Genomic DNA, 18,692 nt, shown 5'->3' with positions numbered 1-18,692 from the left:
AAACATATGTGGTGCAACATCTATCATTCATTGTTAATGGTATTTATTTGCAATAAAACATAGCTAAAATCACTAGCCTTACAAAGGGAAAACTTGGGCACAGATGGATTTGGAAGATAGTAGTAGGATAGTAGAGATAAGGATAAGTCATTTAAGAATATTTTTTTTTCCCAAAAAAACCTGGGAAAAAATAGTTGAGCCATCAACAGATTAAAAAAAGAGGAAACCCTTATATTTTACTCATTATATAATCAGTAGGCATCTATAGTAGCCCAGTTTCAGGCTGAGGAAAGCATATAAATTATCAAGTGCCTCCACCTGTAACTTCTGAAGTAAACACCATTTGGGTTCAAATGGTCAAAAAAAGGTCTAAAATTGGATTACACAAATTAAGTGCCTGACCTGATGTAAATGAGCCCTCCTTTTTCCAACACAGATCAATGGCTGCTTTTGATGTTGAAAATCAGCCCTTAAAATTGGCAACTCAAAAGATGAGACATCCAAAATTCATGTTTTAAAAATGCTCAACTTATGTGACCCTAAATAATGCAATTTTGTATTTTTGTGTCTCTTATCTGTGAAAATCATAGTAATCTACTGAATGATTTTTAGGGTTCTGAAGCTGTAAATTATAATAAAAAGACTAGTTCTTGCTTTTACTTTTCTCAGAATGACAGAATCAGTTATGTATGTAAACACTGTATAGTTATTTCAATCATAAATATATTGTACACAAAAGTGGTTCTTACTGATGTTTCTCTTTTGTTGTCTCCAGCCTCCTTAAAGTCCTGCTGATTGGCTGGAGACATAACTACTAAAATAGAGTTTATCTAGTGTTTAAAGCCTAATTAGTATTTAATCATTACTTTAATCTTTGAGAGAAAAGATCCCATGACCATTTCATGATTTATGAATATCGACGCAGAAAGGTATGTAAGGTCATAGACAAGACTTCAAAATTAAGTGATTTCCTTTTGATCCTCTCTAGAATAGACTGAATCTGTCAGGAAAACAAACAGCTGCTGTTGCAAGCAAGGTGTTTATTGCACCTAGTTCATACAACCACTCTCTTATTGCTGCTAAACCACTGAAAATTGAATCACCCATAAATCACGAGTAATTAACTGTGTCTAACCAAGAGCTTCCATCAAGGATCAGCTATGAATTGCTGAGATTTGGAAAAAACAGCTGAGACCTGGCCTAAGAATTCTTATACCTCTCAGCATGCCTGAAAAACTAACTGAAGTCCTCTACTTCTGCTCGCTTCTATAAACACTTCCTGCCTTATCAGTTCTTTGTAGACCCCAGTGACCTTGAATCCCAAATGCTGCTAAACCCCAAACCTAATACTTAAATGCATGGCAGAGATGCCATTAGTTATATTTACATTTGATTTTTAAAGGAGAATCGAAAGTATCCCAGCAACACATAGTAAATTTACCTATTAACATGGCATCTCTTTTTAGAGCAACTAGATTTTCCATTGTGCCATACTGGTGGTGATGTACTGATCCTGCAAGTCAAATATTTCTAAACAAGCCTCTCTATCCTGACTTATATTTCGATAGATTCCTATAGTTTAACACCACACTTCCCATTTATAATATACTTTCTCTCACTCACCCTCCACCCCAACATCTCAAGGACATAACATTTCACAGTTTTCACAATTAAATACAGAAAATATTGTTCGTATATCAATTCGAATTTGTTGTCTCATCAAAAAAAACCCCATGAACTGATAAGGTGCAGTGTGCCTTTCAGTTCCTGCTGTATATCCCCAACTCCAAGGGCACTTGGAAGCGAGTGAGACAAGGGAAGGAGAAGTGGTTTGAGATTCAGATTAGCAAGGGGGGAAGGAAGAACTGTTGAGGAGTGACTGAATGTCTGACCTGATGCATCAGCCACCACCTTCCCTCCCCAATACTATTTAGAAGTCTGGTGGCTGGGAATGGGAACATATGAAGAAATGTGATCTTAATCTTGGCAATATCTGCAGTCTGTAATGGTGACTGATTAGAAAAGCACCAACAAAAGTCTGCGGTAGTAGATCTCCCAATGTACAGGCAATCTGCTAGCAGCAGCTGAGCCAAGAGCAAGCAGAGGATTTTTGGGAACAGGCAGGGCATCTGCTTTCACCCTTTCAGAGAGGAATGGTCAAATAGGAGAGGAAAGGACCTCTTTCCTTGAAATCAATAGAAGTAAGATTAGTACTAGAGTGGGAAAAAACATGGGGCTTACTCAAAGGTGTTAACTGAAGGAGTTCAGTGAAATAAGAACATCAGAGAAAAGTAAAAAAATCCATTAAGCAGACATTAAGAAACATGCTCTGATTTTGCATTTTTTAATAATGCACAGCCTAAAATATTAATGCTGTTGCTGCAACTGTTAACTGAAACAGAAGAATGACAGTCTGTGCTGAAGGCAGCAAGGAAGAAGTGAGCCAGGATGATAGACTGGGGCCCTGACAAAGGTATGTGCTGCTATTTGCCATTCCTGGCAGCCCACCCAAGGAGAATGGGTGTGCTGTATAGCCAGAGATGCTGAACAGATGAGGAGGTCTGTCAGGGAAACTTCCACCCTACGCTGCCTATCTGCAGCTCCCTCCTGACAACATACAGACTCAGATTTTCCCCGCCTCTTCTCCTTAGGCTTTATTTTTGCTTGTTAAATTCTCATATCAGAAGCAGGGAAAGCTAAAAGACTTGGGTAAGATGAAGGGGACAAACTGCTTCAGCAGAGTAAGATAATGAGTGAGCTTAAAAATTTATATTCTTTCTCCCCCCAAACCTACCACCACCACCTGGTAATCACTTTTATATTTAGGAAAAAAAGTTATCATTCCTACTGTGAGGAAAAAAAAGTTACTGCTAAAACTTATTGGGCAAAGTTCCACCCTTATTCATTAGTGAGTCTATACCATTCCTCTGCTGTTAGGGGAGGAAATTTCTGGTGCAAGCAAGAAGTTAGGTGAATTTTTATGAAGCTATGTCTTTTCTTTCCAGGGCAGAATTTATTCCATAAAGGTGTCCAAATATTCTGTCTGAAGAAAGAATTCAGCCCAGTGGTACTTATACTCTGCCATGCCTCCTTCATTTATACTCAAAAGAAAATGCTATATTTAAGACATTCCTACAGCAAACTTCAAAAACTTTCAGGGGATTTCTTAGACACCCCCCTGATTTTAAGAAATGCAACACATCTGAAAACTCAGGACCTACTCCTTCAAAGTCCTGAACACTCTCTTACAGGTGATTCTTGCAACTGAGTACTTGGGATACATTCAGCATCTCAAAACCTAAAGCCCCTTAAATAAGGGGCTAATAAGATCAGCAAATGATAAAAAAATGCAAACAGCTAAAAAGCTAAAACAGTCCTTATCCCCATAAGTGAATTAATTAAAAAACCCAAACAACTCACTTAAAGAAATGGAAAATGGTGATTTTTAAACTCAGCAAGAGCTAACCCACTTTGCTGAGTTAACCCTAGCAAATTCCTATGACAGCAACAAACTTGCAGTGTTTAAGTTCCATAAAGTAACTGAACAACTCACAGGTATCAATGAACTGCATTAGCTGACAGAACAGAAGCTGAAAAAAGAAAGCACTGATATGCAAAACATTAGTTTCTAAGTAAAAGTTGGGCTTCCACATGCAAGGCTAGTCAGGAAACTATTTATTCTCCCTAGCAGCTAGGTTATTTTACAGATACTGGTCCTCAACAGTTATGGAAACTTTGCAATATCTTAAGGAAAGCAAATGAAGAGCAAAATAAGGTCAAGAACAATCCTTTTTTTAAGCCTATCTGTTAAAAGTTCACTATCCAGATGAGAAGGCAGCATCTGTGAAAAGTAAACTGCACTATTTCATTGCTTTCTAAGTTTTGCTAGAAAGCTATCAAAGATGACAAGTGTTGTGGTTTAACCCCAGCCAGCAACTAAGCACCACGCAGCCGGTCACTCACTTCCCCCCCACCCAGTGGGATGGGGGAGAAAATCAGGAAAAGAAGTAAAACCCGTGGGTTGAGATAAGAACGGTTTAATAGAACAGAAAGGAAGAAACTAATAATGAAAATGATAACACTAATAAAAGGATTGGAATATACAAGTGATTGGCACAATGCAATCGCTCACCACCCACCGACCGACACCCAGTTATTCCCCGAGCGGCGATCCCCCTGCCCCCACTCCCCCCAGTTTATATACCAGATGTGACATCACATGGTATGGAATACCCTGTTGGCCACTTTGGGTCAGCTGCCCTGTCTGTGTCCCCTCCCAACTTCTTGTGCCCCTCCAGCCTTCTTGCTGGCTGGGCATCAGAAGCTGAAAAATCCTTGACTTTAGACTAAACATTACTTCGCAACGACTGAAAACATCAGTTATCAACATTCTTCTCATACCTAACTCAAAAACATAGCACTATACCAGCTACTAGGAAGACAATTAACTCTATCCCAGCTGAAACCAGGAGAACAAGGAATTCTTGTTTAAACAAGCCTGAGTAAGAGGGAGAGGGAGGAAGAAGACTGTGAATAAAGAAATCCATATATACAGACCACCCACCAAAATCTGCCATGGTTATCTAATTCTGAATGCTATGATTAAATGCATTAACTGGTTTTGATTATACCTAGTAAAGCTAGACAATGCAAGTAATAGATGTTATTTCCAACAATAAGTGCTGTAATTTCAGTGGTTCCTAACATATACACAGATTGCTCTAGTACCAATAAATTCTCAGTACAGGTCTCTGGTTGGCCTTTTTGCACATTTTTCCATCTCTTATATACATATAAGGGGTTACTATGTGTGAGGAAAGACAGATTACAGATGCATCTGAGAAAAGATTGAGCCACTCAAACATTCATTTCTGGACACCCAAATGTACCTACACATAGATTACATATTAATCACCGCCTTAGAAATAACTTTGATCATGATGTCATTCTGAATAATATCAACATGTTCATACATGGATATGTTGAAATTTCACCTGAAACTTTGTCTTTTGTTTTACTTTTTGAAAGCACCATGCATTTGACAACATGGACTTCCTTTTCTGAACTTCTGCTGATTCAGTTTACAGCAAGTCATAAGACATGGCAGCAGGCAAAAAAAAAGATTTTAAAAAAAGATAAATTTAATTTATATTCAAATTGCAGTAACAATTACAGCTGTTGTCTCCACAGATATTCCAAAGGCAACCTACCATGTTCTGATGTGAGAAGTGAGAACAGACTGAGCAAAATTTGATCAAAGAAAGCAGCACAGCAGTGTGACTAGGATAAAATGACCCATCTCTGTTGGGTTCTTATTAGGAGAGTGGCATTTAGGCTTAAGTAGCTTCTATAAAGCATGGTCACTGCAAAGTCAGACAATGGGAAAATAGGACCTCTATTCTGATTCCTAGTGAAGATCTCCAGTATCCTTTTTGCTGCTTAAGATATGTTAGATGTTTGAGTTTGGGCCACAGATTATAGAATAGAGTCATAGTATCATAGAATCATAGAATTATTTAGATTGGAAAAGACCCTTAAGATCATTGAGTCCAACCATTAACTTAACACTACGAAGTCCACCACTAAACCATGTCCCTAAGTGCCACATTGTCATGGTTTAAGCCTAGCTGGCAACTAAGCAACATGCGGCCACTTGCTCACTCCTCTCCCCCACCTGTCGGATGGGGAGGACAATCGGAAGAAAAAGGTAAAACAGGACAGTTTAATAGGACAACACAAGGACAGAAGTAATAATAAGAATAATACTAATAAAAGAATGTATAAAGCGAGTGATGCACAATGCAATTGCTCACCACCTGGAACCTGATGCTCAGCCCTTTCCCGAGCCACGATCCCTCCTCCCCCTGGCCAGCTCCCCAGTTATATACTGAGCATGACATCATATGGTATTGAATATTCCCTTGGCTAGTTGGGTCAGCTGTCCTGGCTGTGTCCCCTCCCAGCTTCTTATAAAAATTAACTCTATCCTAGCCAAACCCAGGACATTATCCACCCCTTATCCTATACCATTGTGGTAGGTTGACCCTGGCTGGATGCCAGGTGCCCACCAAAGCCATTCTATCACGCCCCCCTCCTCAGCTGGACAGGGGAGAGAAAATATAACAAAGGGCTCATGGGTCAAGATAAGGACAGGGAGAGATCACTCAACCAATTACCGTCACGGGCAAAACAGACTCAGCTTGGGGAAAATTAACTCAATTTATTGCCAATCAACCAGAACAGGGTAATGAGAAATAAAACAAAATCTCAAAACACCTTCCCTCCACCCCTCCCTTCTTCCCAGGAACAGCTTCACTCCTGGATTCTCTACCTACCCCCCCAGCGGCGCAGGGGGATAGGGAATGGGGTTTACGGTCAGTTCATCACATGTTATTTCTGCCGCTTCATCCTCCTCAGGGGCAGGACTCCTCACACTCTTCCCCTGCTCCAGTGTGGGGTCCCTCCCACGGGAGACTGTTGTGGACACATATTTAGCTAACGGTCGCAAGAGCATTCCAGACGCCTTTAGAAGGCCTTGAACAGAATAAACAAGAAGACAAAAAAAGAAAGTTGCCAATTAGAAGAACACAGGTGCGCATTCCACGATAAAGGGAACTTGGCACAAAGAACCTCAATTCGGCAGCTTATCTTGACCAATTAGACTGAGACAAGTTTCGCATGTTTTAGTTAATATAACCAATTATGTCTTATGTTTATGCGCGTGTACAGCGTTGATATAACCAATCATTAGGTGTAACTAGGCGCGTGGACAGCACATGCTAACCAATCTTTAATCAGCTTATGCGTGAGTGGGAACCAGAATGAGTATATAAACTGAGCTATTTTGGCAATAAAGTGGCATCTGCTTGATCATATTGATTGTGTGCAGTGTCCGTGACTTCCACGTCAACAGGAGACAGTCCTCCATGAACTTCTCCAACGTGGGTCCTTCCCACAGGCTGCAGTTCTTCACGAACTGCTCCAGCATGGGTCCCTTCCACGGCGTGCAGTCCTTCAGGAGCACACTGCTCCAGCGTGGGTCCCCCACGGGGTCACAAGTCCTGCCAGAAAACCTGCTCCAGCGTGGGCTCCTCTCTCCACAGATCCGCAGGTCCTGCCAGGAGCCTGCTCCAGCGTGGGCTTCCCACGGGGTCACAGCCTCCTTCAGGCACCTACCTGCTCCGGCATGGGGTCCTCCATGGGCTGCAGGTGGATATCTGCTCCACCGTGGACCTCCATGGGCTGCAGGGGGACAACCTGCCTCACCATGGTCTTCCCCACGGGCTGCAGGGGAATCTCTGCTCCGGCGCCTGGAGCAGCTCCTCCCCCTCCTTCTTCACTGACCTTGGTGTCTGCAGGGTTGTTTCTCTTACATGTTCTCACTCCTCTCTCCGGCTGCCATTTCTGCGTCTGATGCAACTTTTTTTCCTTCTTAAATATGTTATCACAGAGGCGCTACCACTATTGCTGAGTGGCTCAGCCTTGGCCAGCAGCGTGTCTGTCTTACAGCCGGCTGGTATTGGCTCTGTCGGACATAGGGGAAGCTTCCAGCAGCTTCTCACAGAAGCCACCCCTGTAACCCCCCTGCTACCAAAAACCTTGCCACACAAACCCAATACAACCATCTACGTCATGCCCAGATCCTACACTTTCCAATTAATCACCACCACTTTCCCTGTCTTTGATATATATACACACACAGAGATATCATTCCCTTAGTCTGTGGGCCATCCCTCTAACGTGTCCGTTGAGTTCATTTAATCCATGACTTTGGGGCTCCATCTGTTGTAACAGTCTGTCAGGGTGGGAGACATGGTGTGTGGCATTGGATTGTTGCATGCTGCATCCAGAGCTCATGGCTGGTGCATTTGGCATGGGCCACGCCCACGGTCTGCAGGTTGAAGTCGTTGGTCTTGAGGAGTTGCTGGGCGCCACTTGCTGAAGCCAGTTCAGGTTTGTATTGGGTCTGGCTGAGATGGAGTTAACTTTCCCCATAGCAGCCCTCATAGTGCTGTGCTCTGTGATGGTAGCTAGAAAGGTGTTGATAACACACCAGTGTTTTGGCTACTGCTGAGCAGTGCTCCCATAGCATCAAGGCTGTCTCTCCAACATTTCCCACCCCCTCACCAGCAGGCTGGGGGTGGGCAGGATCTTGGGAGGGGACATAGCAGCTGACCCAAACTGACCAAACAGATATTCCATACCATATGACATCAGCTCAGCTATAAAAGCTAAGTAAAGGGAAATGGAAAGGGGGTCTTCCGGAGCAACCGCTATGAGTACTGAAGCCCTGCTTCCCAGGAAGTGGCCAGACATCGCCTGCTGATGGGAAGTAGAGAATAAAATCTTTTGTTTTCCTTTGCTTTCGCACGTGATCTTTGCTTTTGCTTTATTAAACTGTCCTTATCTTGACCCACGAACCTTTCATTATATTTTCTCTCCCCTGTCTAGTTGAGGAAGGGGAGTGATAGAAAGGTTTGGTGGGCACCTGGCATTCAGCCAGGGTCAACCCACCACAAAGTTCCATCACCGCTGCACTTTGCTCAGTTTCATCAAAGTCCATCCTTCAGTGATTTGGGTGATTCTTACTGTAATACCACTGATATGGCTGTCCTGGTTTCAGCTGGGATAGAGTTAATTTTCTTTCTAGCAGCTGGTATAGTGCTACATTTTGGATTTAGTATGAGAAGAATTTTGATAACACTGATGTTTTCAGTTGTTGCTGAGTAGTGTTTATACTAAGTTAAGGATTTTTCAGCTTCTCATGCCCAGCCAGCAAGAAGGCTGGAGGGGCACAAGAAGTTGGGAGGGCACACAGCCAGGGCAGCTGACCCAAAGTGGCCAATAGGGTATTCCATACCATGTGACGTCATGCCTAGTATATAAACTGGGGGGAGTTGGCCTGGGGGCGGATCGCTGCTCGGGAACTAACTGGGCGTTGGTCGGCAAGTGGTGAGCAATTGCATTGTTCATCACTTGTTTTGTATATTCCAATCCTTTTATTATTACTATTGTCATTTTATTATTGTTATTGTTATCATTATTAGTTTCTTCCTTTCTGTTCTATTAAACTGTTCTTATCTCAACCCACAAGTTCTACTTTTTTTTCCAGATTCTCTCCCCCATCCCACTGGGTGGGGGGAAGTGAGTAAGCAGGCTGCGTGGTGCTTAGTTGCTGGCTGGGGTTAAACCACGACACATTAATATGGCATATGACAACTATGGTATGATGACATACAGTGGCAGGGTTATATAGCAACTAACATCATACAATTTGATTCATTGGCTATTCTCACCTAAAATCCAATCCCCTGGAGGCACACATTGGACTTCCCCATCCTTCCACATCACCCACCAAGTGCACCCAGGTCCTTGAGCAAAAGCAGTCTCATAGTGGGTTTGCATTTGCCCAAGGCAGGAGTAACCCAGACTGTCTTCCCTAACATATTTTTTATGTGCACTACAGGGACTTTATCCCCTTCTACAGTATGTAAAAATTCTGATTGGGCAGGACCACCCCCATTGGCAGATCCTCTGGTGTTGACCTACCAGGTGGCTTTTGCTAAATGTGAATCCCAATGTTTGAAGATTCCACCCTCCAATACTGTCAGTGTAGTTTTTAGCAGGCCATTCTGTCATTCAGTTTTCCTGGAGGCTGGTGCATGATAAGGATGTGATGCACCCACTAAATGCCATGCTCTTTGGCCCAGGTGTCTATGAGGTTGTTTCGGAAATGAGTCCCGTTGTCTGACTCAATTCTTTGTGGGGTACCCTTGGCTACTTTGGGTCAGCTGTCCTGGCTGTGCCCCCTCCCAGCTTCTTGTGAAAATTAACTCTATCATCTCAGCTGAACCCAGGACACATATCTACATGTCTTTTAAATACCTCCAGGGATGGTGACTCAACCACTTCCCTGGGCAGCCTGTTCCAATGCTTGACAACCCTTTCAGTGAAGACATTTTTCCTAATATCCAATCTAAACCTCCCCTGGCGCAACTTGAGGCCATTTCCTCTTGTCCTATCACTTGTTACTTGGGAAAAGAGACCGACACCCACCTCGCTACAACCTCCTTTCAGGTAGTTGTAGAGAGAGATAAGGTTTCCCCTCAGCCTCCTTTTCTCCAGGCTAAACAGCCCCAGTTCCCTCAGCCACTCCTCACAAGACTTGTTCTCCAGACCCTTCACCAGCTTTGTTGCTCTTCTTTGGACACGCTCCAGCACCTCAGTGTCTTTCTTGTAGTGAGGGGCCCAAAACTGAACACAGTATTCAAGGTGTGGCCTCACCACTGCTGAGTACAGGGGGACGATCACTTCGCTAGTCCTGCTGACCACACTATTTCTGATACAGACCAGGATGCTCTTGGCCTTCTTGGCCACCTGGGCACACTGCTGGCTCATATCGACCAGCACCCCCAGGTCCTTTTCTGCCGGGCAACTTTCCAGCCACTCTTCCCCAAGCCTATAGCATTGCATGGGGTTGTTGCGATCCAAGTGCAGGACCTGGCACTTAGCCTTGTTGAATCTCATATGATTGGCCTCGGCCCATCGATCCAGCCTGTCCAGATCCCTCTGTAGAGCCTTCCTACCCTCAAGCAGATCATCATGTCATAGAAAGAGATCAGGTTAGTCAAGCAAGACCTGCCTTTTACAAACCCATGCTGACTGGGCCTGATCACCTTGTTATCCTCTACGTGCTATGTGATGTCACTCAAGATGAGCTGCTCCATAACCTTCCCTGGCACCGAGGTCATACTGACAGGCCTGTAGTTCCCCGGATCCTCCTTGCAGCCCTTCTTGTAGGTGGGCGTCATCACATTTGCTAACCTCCAGTCAACTGGGACCTCCCCAGTTAGCCAGGACTGCTGATAAATGATGGAAAGTGGCTTGGTGAGCACTTCCACCAGCTCTCTCAGCATCCTTGGGTGGATCCCATCCGGCCCCATGGACTAAGAAGTGGTGTAGCAGGTTGCTAACCATTTTCCCTTAGATTATGAGGGCTTCATTCTGCTCCCTGTCTCTGTCTTCCAGCTCAGCAGACTGGGTACCCCAAGATTTAGATGACATAAATCACTTCTTCCAAAAGAAGTGTTACACTTCAGAAATATTTCACACACTCAAATTGGTCTTTGCCGTAATATAAAACAATTCACTGTCATATCCCCTGTAAGAAGAGAGATCTAGGTTTTGGCAAGTCAGCAGAACTAAATACTGTTAACTGTTTAGGACTAAAGCTCTAGTTTAAGATGACACAGATATCTGCTCAACTATGCAGCAAACCAATGCCTATATTCTCCTTTACTTTCTCTGTTATTCACTACCAAATTGCCTATTGAGAAGAAAATGGTAAACAAGTTACTAATGTTGGTCATGTATCTGCAATCATGAACACTTTACCATTTAATAGCTTAATGCAGGCATGCTTACATTGCTGAAAACAGCAATAATTGCCTCAGGTATTAAGAAAAAATGCAGCCCTTGCTTCTTCTGGGTAGGTCAGGGGCTCAAAGAGAATGTCATTCTATAACAGAGGAAAAATAGCTACTGAAAAAGTACTTTGCCTGCTCTGCACCAAGGTCAGCCAATGCTATAAATCGCTTGTGTGTTAAAAACGTGTCAGAGGAGAACTTCCCAGAGCTTTCTTCAGAGCCCTTGCATTCAAAAGAAGCTTTCTTCAGCATCCTTAATATTTCATCTTCCTGAAGGTATATTATCAAAAAAAAAAAAAAAAGAGAAGACAAAGAGAGAAAGGCAGAGAAAGCAATACATGCTTCAGCACAGAAAATTCACATTTTCTCTCAAAACAGAACAGAACATAAAATTCTCGATGTTTTCTCCAACATTTTGCTAAAATTACATTGGGAACAAGTCAGTACAAACTGCTGCTGTAATAATTAATGTGGCAAATGCATTCTCGCTGCTGTCATTGCACTTTGGTTATGGTTTGTAATAGCAGCAAATTGGACAAACCTCAATGAAAGGATTATATTCCTACTTAGGAATGTGATGGTGTAAACTAGAGTACAGTCTACTGGTCTAGACTGCCTTAAGAATTCAAATGTTGCTGGAGACTTGTTTCTGCTTAGTTGCATACTTGGTTTTTGCACTCAACCTAGTTGGGATGGGGTAGGATATTCTTTTACCCACCAACAGGATGTGAGAGACTCAAGGTGTGAGAAACAGAAGGAGCAGAATCAAGGGGAGAAAGCAGTTGGTTATCACCAAGAACTATGGTAAACAGTGATCACATATTGGTTCAGTGAACTGCAGAAGCACTGAACATGGACTTTAACGCTACCACTAACAGTTATTATCATTCACTTTCCATGATGACACCATCTACAAGAGCTAACAAAACAACATAAAAACTTACTTGGAGTGAAAATGCTCGTAAAGCAGGAATAGGGATTAAGGCAGCCATAAAGAAAGCAGTAACATTGCTGATAGATGTAAGGGCTATGCTTGCTCCCGTTCGCTTCAAACATTCACCTGTTCTGTCCTGCAAAACAAATGACGTATTGTACAAGTCATGAATAAGGTGATGTCCTGCAAATGAAGGGGTCATCCTACAGATATAACATGGTAACAGTGAAAACTATTACAAGGAAATTCTGAATACAAGTGTGCATTTGAGAATATGTAAGAGTAAACAATATACTAAGTACACTGTCCAGGAGAAAAGCAGATGACACATGAAGTGCTTACATTTTTTGAGGGTAGCAAACATTATCAAAGCTGACAATGGCTTCAAAAGTCAAAGCTAAATGGATACTGACATTATATCAAATACATCAGTTATTAAGTAGGATGTATTTTGTATCAGTGCAGTCACTTGGTTTTCTCAACATTTTTCAGACAAAATAAGCATGCATTATGTCTTGAAGAAGCATGTAAGAAAAAAACCCAGAAACCCCAGGAACCACACAAAAAACCAGAGAGAATCAAACACAGGACCCTTTCCCAACGCAGTAGGTTATTTTGAAGCATATGGAGGTTATAGCACAATGACTTTATAGTGCCTGCATGCCGAACCAGCTGGAAAGAGTACATGGAAGACATTGTTTGTACAAAACAAAACTGGCAAATATATATTGCTTTTAAATGATTTGTACTTTGGATATGAAACTTTGGACTGAGAATAAAAAGGTCAATAAAAGGAAAAGATTATAAAAGTGAGGAGGATCTTAGATTTCATAATGTGAATAATGTGAATGTCATGGTTAATTATAAATAAAAGGAAAGAAAACCAGGCCCTAGGACAAAGATCTCTAGAACAAAAGCTTTTTTAAAAAATCATTACTAACTAATTCTAGGTATCATATATTTCCCTATATGAGGCTTTTTCTTTTATTTTATTCTTTTATTTTCCCCCAACTCCCCATTTTGTCATTACCTCAAATGGAATTCTCTTATTCTGCCCTGTTTCACTAAATGCATGTACCAGAAGGAATATATCATCTACACCAACTCCAAGAGCAAGAAAAGGCAAAACCTTGGGGGAGAAACAAAACAAGCAAAAAACCAAGAACATTTTTATATTATTCTTATGATCTACCATGCAGCTAGTCATTAAATGGCTAATCAAAATAACCTTTACACTACACTCTGAACACAAATCCAAGGTTAAAATGAAAATCAATAGGATGCAATACAGCTATTAACTTTCATTCTGAAAGACTGCTGAAGAACTTGCAGTATACCATTTACAGGTACAAAACCTCACTAAAAGTAATTCAAGTTTTTGGTAGGCAAAGAATATCAGATAATATTTCACGTTATTTTCAAAATATTTTCAGGAGTTGAACATCCTGATATATTCAGATGTAAGGACAAAACTTGCAGCTTCTTATATACAACTGGATGCTTGCATTCATATTGGGACACAGAAAAACAAATATCCTAGAATCTACCTAATTAAACGAACTGCAGGATATCTGCCTTTTTCTTTAAAATCGTTTGGCAGCATGTTCTCTTAATTTCTCACAGTGCAAGCTACTAGATAGGAGAAAGACACAAGTAAAAATCTAAAAATCAAAATACTTCCTCAGCTTTTGTTTTTTCTCAAAGATTGATTGAGATGCATTCATTTACTAACAAAGTTCTTGTAATTTAGCAGCAGACTTGTGGCTCCTTCATACCTGAGTTGTGGCAGCATTAAAGGAAATTCCAATCAATGAGCACAGACCCAATCCTGCAGCCACCGAGAGAGCAACCAAGACGACTCCTGCCAGCCCCACAGCACCCTGAGACTTGGCACAGTCCCACCGCAGCATTGTTAAACAGGCATAGGTAAGCTGAAAGCAGAGCAGGGATTGGATTAGAATGGATCCTTCTCTATCATCAGCTATCTCCCCCCAACAACATACACAACTTACAAGCGTTTTTAAACAGAACAGACACATCAGAGATGTTACATAGAGGAATAGGTGACAACCCTGAGGCAGATGTTTACAAACTGCAATTTTTATTTTAAGTATTCTGAAAATGTTCTGGACTGTTGACTGGTAACAAGGCAGCCATTTGAGCCCTGCTATACTACTGGAGTCAATTAAATAAATATAATTTATTTTCTTACCATTAGTAAGTAGCCACTAGCTACTCTGATAACACTGACATCAGAAAATGACTTTAGAATGTCATCCAGGGTAGTTGTAGTAAAGGAAAGCACCTTCTGAGTAGAGTTTTGTGCAACGCTTTGATGAACAACCTATGGAAAGAAAAATAAAACTTAGTGTGGCTAAAAAAAAGCCCATTATAATCTTCTACAGCACATATCTGAAATCAACTACTTTTGCCTTAATGTTCCTGTTAAACCACACACCCTATACAAGAGATTTCACTGATGCTACATGAAATAAATATTTTTGGTAATTATTTCCTGCAAGATACTGATTATCAAACAAGAATTTGCATCCTTCAGGAAAGGTCACTGCATTCACAGATCATTTAAAACATTTAACTTAACTCCTGAAATGTAAAGGAGGTTTCTTCTTTCCATAACTCTGCCATTGATTTGCTGTTGTATGAGTTTTGCCTTTAATCCAAGGTCCAGCAAACAGTAAAACCTTCATGGCTTCTCATATGTGAATAAGTAAGCAGTTTCTTAATTAAAAAAAAGAAGAAATCAGCCTTTTTAAATAGTCTGTTACAGCACAAGGATAACTTTAAAACCAGGAGACAACACTCAGTTCTAGTTTAAGCATCTTCCTTGAGAAAATACTATAAAAAGCCACGACTAAAGGCAGTGGATCTTAGTAAAACTTTATAGTAAGACATCTAGGTTATTTTCAATTTTACCTTAACATACATCCGCTGCCAGGCTTCCAGAATTGCTGCTGCCTTATCCTCACTCCAGTTGATATGTGAAACATATTCATACCCCTTGAAGTGCTCATACATTTGCTTAGGAGTCATTAACTGAAACATGGTTTGCAAAGCCTGGGCACTGTAACAGGGAGAGAAGAGAGAGGAGAAAGAGGCATAAAATAAGCATTTTCGGGAAATGATTTTTCACTGCATAAAGGCTCAAATGAGAGCCTAATAGGAGCTTGCATGAGTTCTTGATTTTATAGGCCACATGTTGACATTAAAATTGAACATAGTATAATTATTCTACTATGCATCTGGTGCAGCTGTACTGGTCTATACAGTATTGAGGCTAAGTCTGTTTTCACTGAAGTTAGTGAGAGTTTTGCCATTATTTTCAATAGGATCAGTTTCAGGAGCAAAGAATGTGACCCTACAAATCAGTTATAGAGATCACGACTGACAGACAGATTGCTATGAGGAGAACACAAGAACAGTTATTCCTATGAGATCTTGCAAATGCTGTTGGCAATTTGTCATTTGAAGACCTCGGTCTTTTTCATCCCTTGGAGAGAAATGCCAGACTAAACTCCTGACACCTGACAAGCAGCAAAGAATACACAAAAGGCAATAATTATCCATTGTAAATTTCCACAGTATCTAACTGTATCCAACAATTTTAGAAGCTTAAGGAACTATTTTATTTTTCACCAAGAATAAAGTCTTTGGCTATTTGTTAGAAGACACATCTGTGCACTTTTTCAGAATAAATCAAAATTAGTAAGAAATTAAACTTCAATATTTAGTGTCGATGTAAAAAACATCAAAATCCATATCAAAAGTTCTACTAAAAATTATCTGTGTTAAATATGCAAGAATTATACTTCTTTTAGTTTAATATAAATTTGGATTCAGTGTATACATCTAAATAATGTTTTTATATGTCCTATTTTTTTAACACAGTTCTATTTCAAGGGGTTTACCCCCCAAAGTCAAGTGTTCCATGACTTCTTCAAGAAGTCTGAAACAAAGGGTTTTATTTTGTCAGTCAAAAAAGTATTCAAGATACAGTGATATAAAGGATATACTTTTCTCTGTATTGACCCTAAACAAACAGTTCAATGGAGATTTTGGAATTCTGAGAAAAGTCAAATGAGTGGGCACATTACCAAAGTTATTTTTCCCCCTTTTTTCCTTTGATCTTATTTCAAAAACACAAAGTTGTTCAGTGTTTTAAATACTGTTCAATGCTTTATACATACACTCTAAACAACAAAGTTGCCAGGAAAAAAAATATTTCTGAGCAATGTACACTGTCATTTTTAGATTAGAAGCAGGCAGCAATGACACCTCCTTAAATTTAAACAACTGTCTAATCACTCTTAAATTCTGTCCTCATCAGGGATGTCCTCCTAGACCAGGGTTCATAATACGCATCATTCACAGATTCTGAAAGGCAGTTGATTTTGCATGGTCTGGCCCCCTGCCAAAAAAAACCCAAACCCTAACAAAGAAAAATTTTAAAATTTTCTGTAAACATTTGTTTGCTTACCTGACAAGTTTACCAGAACTATTCTTGACTGTACCACCTATAATCAATTCCTCCTGCCAATGCATGTATTTTCTTGACAGTCCATAGCATCCACCGCTCAAAACAAGAGCCACATCAAGAGGCTAGAAAAAAGTTTTAAAGAAGCAATTCATCAGTTGTACAACTTCAGACAAACTCATATCCTAAATCAACACCTAGTATACTGAAATAACAGATATTGAAGATCATCTAGGAAGTCTACAAGGAGAAATGTGTTCAACAAATGGAGTAGACAAACTAGCCCGATACTTGTTCACCAAACAGCAACTTCTCCAAAGCCTAGTGCGACTGAGAAAGGGATATATAAAGTTGGGTCAACAAAACTGGCCCTACTTGAAGGAAGACCTTGCTGCACGGTGTCAGTGTAGAGAGGCAGCCGTATTCCAGGAGTGACTGCGGATTCCAGGAGTGACTGCGGATTCCAGGAGTGACTGCATCTGCCTGAGGCATGTTGCCTGCTGAAATGGTGTGTCACCACATTGCCACACCCAGACAGTAGCTGAGAACTGTAATCTCACTCTAAATATGTGTGATTAATATTGCATCACAGGCTGAGGGAAAGTTAGTGACTCTGGGCTAATGGTATATAATAGGAACCAAATAATGAAATCACTGAAGAACATAAAATATATATTACTTGGAAGGGAATGGTACCCTTTTCTCTCACCACACATACAGAGCCTCCCTTGAAAAGATCTATACAAAGATAAGCGAACTTACTTTGGTGGAATTTTTGTTGGGAGCTGTGATTGGGCAATCAGGATCAGCAGGATTCAGACAAGGTCGATCCATATAACCATGACCAACCTCTGCTTTATTCAGCATTTCTTCCCAGCTCTCCACTTGGTAGTTTATTTTCTTTAACTCTTCTAAGAATTCTAAGGGGTCAAAGTTGATCCACTGCAAAGGAGGTTTCCCTCTGTAAAAGAAATCAGGGAAAAATTACAAAAAAAGACAAAATAAGTACCGAAACATAATTTTTAAATTTGTATTTGCACAAATGATGAAGTTGTTTTCTGTTACAAGCTACAACCCTTTCTGGTAAGGTTGTTTCATAACATGAAATGCATGTTTTAATTATATTTGTTTATGTATACTTTTCTTGTAGCCCTGTGGTGATTTTAACAAAAATAGTCAGTCCTTACATACCAATTTACTGTATGAAAGGGAACATTCACGTTAAAAATACTTTCATTTACAAACCAAGTAAAACAAACCATCAAGCACCTAAATAACAAAAAAGCAACCAACTGCTGCTTCAAAGAATTTGGAGGGAGGGGAGAGGGAAAGAAGGGAAGGCTGAGGAAAGAAATCCTTTCACATAGTATCAGATTACTTCTTGCTAGTCTAATAATCATCTTGCAAATGTAATCAATCAATATAGCTGATCTTTGTTTATCTATAACAGTTCTGTGCTCCTGCAAATGCCCTGGCTGCTTGACTATCAACCATCAAGCTTTCCTGCTACCATGGCTGTCATCGCTATCACTGTCACGTCTCCCACCCCTCACTTTTGAATTTGTGATGTTGACAAACTACAAAGGCTTTTAGCTGCCTTATTTTGTGATTCAAACCACACTGTATCTGCTTAACCAGGCTTAATTCTTTATTTGCAATCTTCCAACCAGAAAATGCAACCCCCCTTATTTCCCCACCTAAAACTGTACACTAAACATTAGGAGATAGCCATTGCAAATTGCTTTCAGAGACATATGCAAACCAGGACAGAAACAATAACTAACTCAAATGCTAACAACTCTTGCATAATTAACAGAAAATGTCTGCACAGATTAACAAT

The 18,692-nt window shown here is 40.7% G+C and overlaps 1 protein-coding gene across 2 annotated transcripts in view; it reads right to left on the bottom strand.

The window, feature by feature from the left end:
- Window positions 1-18,692, bottom strand: part of LOC128136072 (protein patched homolog 1-like) — a 97,401-nt gene that overhangs the window by 38,301 nt on the left and 40,408 nt on the right. For both annotated transcript variants that reach the window (XM_052775158.1, XM_052775159.1), the window contains 7 exons: window positions 17,615-17,813; window positions 16,856-16,977; window positions 15,295-15,442; window positions 14,573-14,704; window positions 14,136-14,291; window positions 13,391-13,489; window positions 12,371-12,496 (listed from right to left, as the gene is read on the bottom strand). In XM_052775158.1, coding sequence (XP_052631118.1) covers window positions 12,371-12,496; window positions 13,391-13,489; window positions 14,136-14,291; window positions 14,573-14,704; window positions 15,295-15,442; window positions 16,856-16,977; window positions 17,615-17,813 — 982 coding nt within the window. The remainder of the gene's footprint in view (window positions 1-12,370; window positions 12,497-13,390; window positions 13,490-14,135; window positions 14,292-14,572; window positions 14,705-15,294; window positions 15,443-16,855; window positions 16,978-17,614; window positions 17,814-18,692) is intronic.

Source organism: Harpia harpyja, chromosome W (assembly GCF_026419915.1).
Source record: "Harpia harpyja isolate bHarHar1 chromosome W, bHarHar1 primary haplotype, whole genome shotgun sequence".
Classification (NCBI taxonomy): domain Eukaryota; kingdom Metazoa; phylum Chordata; class Aves; order Accipitriformes; family Accipitridae; genus Harpia; species Harpia harpyja.
Note: the sequence above shows the minus strand (reverse complement) of the source record. Positions and strands in the feature narration are given on the sequence as shown.